Source organism: Acomys russatus, chromosome 29, assembly GCF_903995435.1.
Source record: "Acomys russatus chromosome 29, mAcoRus1.1, whole genome shotgun sequence".
In the NCBI taxonomy this organism is placed as follows: Eukaryota; Metazoa; Chordata; class Mammalia; order Rodentia; family Muridae; genus Acomys; species Acomys russatus.
Genome location: NC_067165.1, coordinates 6,426,377 through 6,433,900, shown reverse-complemented (window position 1 = coordinate 6,433,900; position 7,524 = coordinate 6,426,377). Strand labels below are relative to the sequence as shown.

Genomic DNA, 7,524 nt, shown 5'->3' with positions numbered 1-7,524 from the left:
AGCTGAGAGGCCTCCATGGGAACTGCTGCCCAGGCACTCTGTCTCTTCTTAGTTCTTATGGGCAAGTTTGCAGGAGGTTCAGCACTTCACGAACTGATGGGTGACCTCGAAGATCCCCACAGACTCCTGAGCCTTTTCATCATAGTCTGTCCAGTCCTACGAGATAAGAAGGCAGCATTAGCCTCTCGAGGCAGGACAGAACAGTGAGGACGGCTCACTGACACGGAAAGTTATAGAGCCAATTGCAGGCTCTGACTCAGCTAGTCATGAACCCTGAACAGAGCAGACAACGCAGGCCTGAAATCCCTCTCTTGTCTGGTAACCTGGCAAGTCATGCCACTTCCCCAAGCCTGTGTCCTGCCCTTTATTATAAAAGGGAGACAAGAGACTTGAGAGTGAGGTTCAGTGAAATGAAGCACATGGAAACCAGCACGAGGTGGGGCAACAGAGCGGGCTGGTGGCCTTCCTTCACAGCTGGAGCAAAGACTTGCCTGTCTGCAGGGCTGTAACCCATCAGTACTACAGGTGATCACTGCAAACACTCAGCTGCCGCCGCCCGGGGAGGCAGGGTTAGCGTCTCACAAGCATCTGCTTATCAGCGGCTGAAGCAAGTGCGTGTGTGCGTGCATGCATGCGTGCGAGTGTGTGTGTAAGAGGAGCATATTTACTACATAGCTCACAGTCACCAGCACTGTAACCTGAACCTGATGAAGCCTAACCACTGTGCCCTCTCTGTGTCAGGCACATCCAGCCTTTCTGCATGTGTAAACATGGGACAGCCTGGCGGTGGCCGTGCTGGAGGAACGCCAGTCAGCAGTGGAGCTTATGAAGTACGGCTCACTGGTTAGCAGAGCTGCGATGAGCAACCCTTGGAGAGGCAAAGCCCTGGGGGGATTGTGCCCAGAATGCCCCTCACTGCTGCTAGGCCTGGGTGCTCTTATGTTCTTCTGTACTAAGCATGGTCTGACTATTTTGTAGGGGACTCCCACTGTGCTCTGGGCAGTTTACCTGTAGTACATAACGAGAGCGATGCTTTCCCCAGGGCAATGCTGTTTAATGACTCAGTTGAGCTTTTTGAGAAAAGTTTAAGGACACCAGTGGCTAGAGCTTCTTCTAATTTTTCTTCTTTTTTCTTTTCTCTTTCTTTCTTTTTTCCGGTTTTTCAAGACAGGATTTCTCTGTGTAGCCCTGGCTGTCCTGGACTTGCTTTGTAGACCAGGCTGGCTTTGAACTCACAGCAACCTGCCTGTTTCTGCTTCCTGAGGGCTGGGATTACAGGCATGCAACACTGTACCCAGCTCTCGGCTAGGGCTTCTAATGAGGGATACAGAGAGTGATAAGACTAGAAAGTACTTTTCCCCAGCTGGACACAAGACTTTCTCAACAGGGAAGTTTCAGCATTGCTAGCCCACAAGTCTCGTCTGGAGAGACAGGCCGGTGATCAAAGAAAGCAATTATGTTCCTGTGACTATGGTTAGGTCTGAGTCTCCTGGTCATGTAGTTTACAGACCTAATTGCAGGGTTTTGGTATGGATCTCAAGAAAACAGAGTGGTAAGAGGAAAATAAATGACCCTATTCTGAGTGGGAGAGGAGAGCAGACGGTTCACTAGGCCAGCTGAGCAAGGTCTTCTAGAATAAAACAAGAACAAAAGTCTGCCACTCTATAACCACAAACTGTGTCATCACCACAAGAAAAATGACTGAAATCTACTTGACTTGCATGAACTTTGTTAATCAGTAATAAAAGAATTATTCCTTTTGAGTAAAGATGTAATTATGGGAGGAAATACAGGAAGAGAGATGTTTAACCACATGTGGGCTTCTGAGCAAACTTTTTTGAAATATGTGGCCTATGATTATGAGGTGATTTCTGAGTAGCACGTAAAGGATAACAGAACAGGAGAAAATATGAGCTTGCTTCAGCACAAAACACCTGTGTGTGTGTGTGTGTGTGTCTTCTTATTGCCGACTCCACATTCCCTACTGGGAACCCTGACCTGCTGGAGCTGGACCCCACCAGCCGCTCTTTAGCACTATACTTATAGCCATTCAAATAGCAGAATTGCCAACAAAAGGCACAACAGCGTGGCACTAGCTCTCCACTGACAAGCCCTGCCCACCAAGGGACAATTCCCACCAGGTACCCACAACACACCATGCAGGATCCCCGAGTCTCACCTTTTCTTGCAGATTAATGTCGCTGAAGACTGTCCCAGACTCCACACCTTCAGCAGCAAACCCAGCCTGCAGGGGACAGGGATGCAGCCGTGAGGCTGGGAAAAGACTGTGAAGACTGGCCCAGGGCTGGCCTGACGAGTAAAGCCTTCACGATGACTCAGCTGCTCCTGGAAAACTTCAGTTTCCAAGTTACCCAGCACTGCTGTGGCATCTCTAAATTACAGCCATGGCTCAGAAGACTGCCTTGCTTCCTTTCTGTTGCAGTGATAAGCCCATGGCCCAAAAGCAACTCAGGAGAGCAAGGCTTTACTTTGCTTACAGCCCACCATCTGGGGAAGCCACGGCAGGATCCTAGAGACAGGAACTAAAGCAGAGGCCACCTAGGAGGAGTGCATCCTGGCTTGCTTAGCTACTTTTCTTTCTTTTTCTCTTTTCCTTTTTTTCTCCTTCCTTCCCGCCTGCCTCTGCCTCTCGAGTGCTGGGATTAAAGGCGTGTGCCACCACGCTCTGGTGCGCCTGGCTCTGTTGTTTTGTTTTTTGGAGACAGGATCTTTCTACACAGCCTTGGCTGTCCTGGAACTCACTATGTAGACCAGGCTGTCTTCGAATTTACAGAAATCCACCTGCCTCAGCCTTCTGAGTGCTGGGATTAAAGGTGGGCACCACTGTGTCTTGCTCTGAACCTAGATTTTTTTTGTCTGTTTTTGAGACACGGCTCATGGATCCCAAGCTGGCCTTAAACTATCTGTGTAGCTGAAGATTATTTTTTGTTTGTTTTTCTTTTCTTTTTAGATTTATTTATTAAGTATACAGTGTTCTGCCGGCATATACACCTGCATGCCAGAAGAGAGCACCAGATCTCATTATAGATGGTTGTGAACCACCATGTGGTTGCGGGGAATTGAACTTAGGACCTTTGGAAGAGCAGCCAGTGCTCTTAACCTCTGAGCCATCTCTCTAGCCCGTGGCTGAAGATTCCTGTTTATGAAATGGGGATGCCAAGACCATCTTTTCTAACATACCCGACAGGTTTACTATGAGGTAAAAATGCATAAATAAAAGGATGAACACTGACTGTAAGAATCAGACAGACCTGGGTTCAAATTACAGCCCTCTGCTTACTAACTGTGAGGGTCTGGCTAGCTGTACATCTCTGAGGTTCCCTTGTCTAAACGTTAAATTACTCCACAGGGTTATAGTAAGCATGAAATAAAATAACGTGACGATGACAGGCATGGAGCACAGCATACAGTTGGATTCAATAAGTGACAAGTATCATTCATAGAATTCCTGCATTGTGTGTAGCTTAGCGCTAGAACACCAAAGGGAAAAGCAGAGTAGAGAATTCTCATTTTGTAGTCTCTGTAAGAAGCAAAATTCTGTCACTTTATTCCCATCCCAGAGAGTCTTCTTAAAAATACATACCTGGGGCTGGAAGTCAATTGGTTCAAGGCCCCGACACTCAAACTCTACTATTGTCTTGAACTTCTCATTGTCTTCAGCCTAGGAAGGAAGTGTACTGAGGAAGCAGGCCCAATGGGCCCTGAGAAGACACCATGCCCTCTGTCCTTTCTACCATGTGGGCCCTTACTGTACCTGTGAGCCTAGAATAGCACCCAGAACAACTTAGCCCTTTTAAAAAGGAGCTGCCGTAGGCACTGCTCCCAGTAGGACCTTCTGTAGACACAGATTCTGCAGAAGAATAAGGACCCTTGGGTCAGCCTTCCTGCATGTCAACAGAGCTGAGAGAAACCTACATGTCCATTGTAAGAGTCTGGGTCATGTACAGAGAGCCAAGCACAGGCCCTAACACTACACTCAATGAATGGTAAATGATCAACACCAAGACGACAAGAAAGTTAGGCTACATGGGGCCCAGACCATCCATACGGTTCCAGTAAGCATGCCACGGCCTTTTGCTGACCATCCACCATGTGGTGAGAAGGGCTGGGGGTGTGGGGTGGAGTGAAACCAGGAAATCCATGCCTACTTCACCCCTGGACTCACTGGCTACCAAGCACCACGCCCCAGTTTTCAATCCACTGCAGTGTCAGCCAGTGTGTGGTGGACAAAGGGTGGACTGAGCAAATGAACAGCTACGCTAAGTACATTAAATAGTAAGCAAGCAAGCGGGCATGCTGTCGGAGGCATGTAATCTCAGCATTCGGAAGGCTGAGACAGGAGGAGGATGAGTTTGAGCTAAGCCTAGCCTACCTAGTGAGAACTAGTCTCAAACAAAACCAAGAGTTGGTACATGGGACAATGTACAGTGGCAGGCTACTCTGATACAGCTACTCTTGAACTGACTCCTAGTCACAGGTTCAAATTTACCCTCCCCCTCCATCCCTGTCACTACAGCAGGAAACTTACATTGTAAGACTTGATGGTGCTGCTCAAAATTTCTGAAATACAAAAAGGGAAAGTTGACTTGAATCTATACTCAGGTTCCACCCAGGAGCCCAAGCTTGGCCAGGGGAGGAGGACGAGCTGCACAGGTTTCAGCGTTCCACACCCAAGTCCACCCCTGCACAACACGAGCCTGCTTCCGGTCAGCCTGGAAGAGCCTGGCTCACTGTCTGACCTACCAATGGAGTTTTCCCGTGCACACAGCTTGCATTTCTGGACCATGGAGGCACTGCCTCGGCCTCCTTTCAGCGCCACACTGTCCTGACAAGAAGAAAGCAGAGTCTCTAGTCATGTAAGAGCTAGGTGCAAGGGTCCCAGAGAGATCTCACTCTACCACTTATTATCTAGTGAAACAAACCAAGCCCCACAGAAGTGAGTGACTTGCTGACAAGTGACAAGAGGATTGGGGATAGCTCAGTGATAGAGCATGTTTAGGATGTGCAAAGCCCGATTCAATCTTCCCAGCATCCCTGGGGTGGGGCGGAATCCTAAGGATTCTTGTGGATGACAAAAAAAAAAGGTCCCTCTTGATTTTGAACTCTGCCTTATATCCCAAAGATGCCTGTTGTTCCCCGGGGCTGATCACATCGGTGCCTGCTCCCTCAACCCCCGCCCCCCAAAACGTTCAAAGGAAAGAGATGAGGACCAGCTTCCCCAAGGCTCTGCCCAGGAGTGTATGTGTGGATGTGGCAGGGACTATTACCATCAGCCGGATATATTGCCACTTCTCTGAAATCTCACCGCAGTTGCCACATTTCATCTTCGGGGAGAAAAAAAAGAGTATTAGCTGAGCAGCTGGCTTAACTGAAAGACACCACGGGAAAGGGAAGTATAGTGCAAAGCGGGCTCCTAACCCCAGACCCCCTCCATTTAGTTATTTCAGATAGGATCTCACTCCACAGCCTAAACTGATTTTTTTTTTTTAAAGATTTATTTATTATGTATACAGTATGATCAGATCATGTTACAGATGGTTGTGAGCCACCATGTGGTTGCTGGGAATTGAACTCAGGACCTCTGGAAGAGCAGTCAGTGCTCTTAACCACTGAGCCATCTCTCCAGCCTCCCCCCTCCCCAAACTGATTTTGAACCCAAGATCTTCTTGCTTCCCTTTTCGCAGTGCTGGGATTACGAGTGACTGCCACTATGCGTAATAAAGCAAGCGGAGCTTCTAGGTGATTCCTACCTCATCCTACCTACAACAGCCCCACTGAGGACATAAGCAGACTTATCTCCAGGCAAGGAACAAGTTATTTCTGATACTGCCACCTCTATCCTCCTCTAGAATCTGGGCCATTTGCCTGGGGAAATGCAAGTCACAGGCCCTCAGCAACGCTACCTACTCAGGAGCTTTGTGCTTAGGGTCCTAAGAGCACAGGGGCTAAGCATTCATCTTTTTGTTACTCTTTTCTGTTTCCATTATTCTTTGTTTCTTCAAATCAAGTAAGTTCTTTCTTCAAATAAGCCCTGGAACTCGTGTCCCAAAACATATGGAAATAGGAGCTGTGGGTGCAATGACAGAGCACTTATCTACTACTAGGGGGTGGAAATAAAGTCGATCAGTTATGGCTTCCTGAAAAACAAGGCTTTGGCTGGTCACTGTAATAGACTAGTAGACTGAGGCAGAATTTCGGACAATTAAGCGCCTCACACTGTGTGGACTTCTACAGACCATACGGACCGAGTACCTACTGGGTTTACCAGTACTGTGTGAGGACGAAGGGTGGCTAACGTTCACCGTGAGTAAAGCCATCAAATAAAACAAGGGGAGTTTATTCACCTTATTAGTTAATCAAAGGGTCCCATCACATAACATTTTGTTCGGTGGCTGTTTATAAACCAAGAGTTGGAGAGATAATACAGCAGGAGTGTGCTAGCGTTCGGCCCTAGATTGGGATTGATCCCCGGAACTGAAGAGAACGTTCCACAGTGTGAGGAGGCCGCACATCTGTAATCCTAGCACACGGAAGGTGAAGGCAAGAGTTTCAAGTCATCCTCCGCTACATAAAGAGCCCAAGGCCAGCCTAGATTACATTAGACTAATGTTTAACCACCAACAACAAAAATTTATGCCTGGTTAACTACTTCGGACCCCGCAGAATAGAAAAGTTCCCAGTTTAATGCTAAATTCGCGGCTGGGCCCCAACCCCCAGACGCCCACTGCCTCCCGATGCTCCTCCCTTTCCAAAGAGAGAGCCGCCTTCCGCCGCACCTTCAAGTACCACCGGAAGTCCTCGCCGACTGGCCGGAGGTTGGTGACGTTCTCCAGCGTGGCTTTGAGCTGCAGCGCGATTTTCTGAGAAGCGGGCGGGACAGGTTGAAAGCATGGCCGCGCCTGCCCAAAGCGGGCCACGCCCCACTCCACCCTCCCGCCTCAAGCCCAGAGTCCCGGGCCTCCAAGCGAGCCCACTCCCTTCACTCCCTCTTGGCCTGAGCTTGCAACTCTCAAGTCCTCGCCATCATCGTCCCACCCCTAACTCGGCTTCCGGACGCCCCGGTGGCGAATCGTCTCCCCTTACCCCCATAGCTGTCTCGTCCACATTAGGCCAGTGCGACAGCTCCTTTCCGGCCCGTCGTAAAAGGCTGGCGCCGCCGCGCAGGCTCAGTGCGGGTGGGCGGGAAGCGGGGCGCTGGTGAGCAGTGTAGGCTGGCGCTTTTTAATCTTGTCCCTCCGTAGGTGCGTTGGAACCAGTGGAGTCGCTAATGCCAGAGATAATTCCTGATTCTCAATTTGTGCCATCACAAAGCAGGCAAGATAGTCGGGCTCCAAACCACTGCCACACCTCTCCAGGCCCTCGGTTATCTTTCCGTCTTACTACCCTATGGTCCCGAGGCTTTTCAGATTACCGTGCAGCCTCGCAGATTTGGGATGCTTGTCCTCCTCTAAACTGCTTTACTCGATCTACACGCCAGACCTGATGCTGCGACCTTTCCCACGG

At 49.3% G+C, this 7,524-nt stretch overlaps 1 protein-coding gene across 1 annotated transcript; it reads right to left on the bottom strand.

Moving 5' to 3' along the window:
- On the bottom strand, window positions 1-7,190 carry Czib (CXXC motif containing zinc binding protein). The gene is made up of 8 exons (XM_051171687.1): window positions 7,105-7,190; window positions 6,798-6,881; window positions 5,289-5,345; window positions 4,765-4,846; window positions 4,550-4,581; window positions 3,605-3,682; window positions 2,180-2,245; window positions 1-156 (listed from the first exon to the last, which is right to left on the bottom strand). Exons 1-8 carry the CDS (start codon window positions 7,108-7,110, stop codon window positions 79-81), a joined length of 483 nt encoding a protein of 160 aa, XP_051027644.1. The 5' UTR covers window positions 7,111-7,190; the 3' UTR covers window positions 1-78.
- Between the last annotated feature and the right edge of the window lie 334 nt (window positions 7,191-7,524).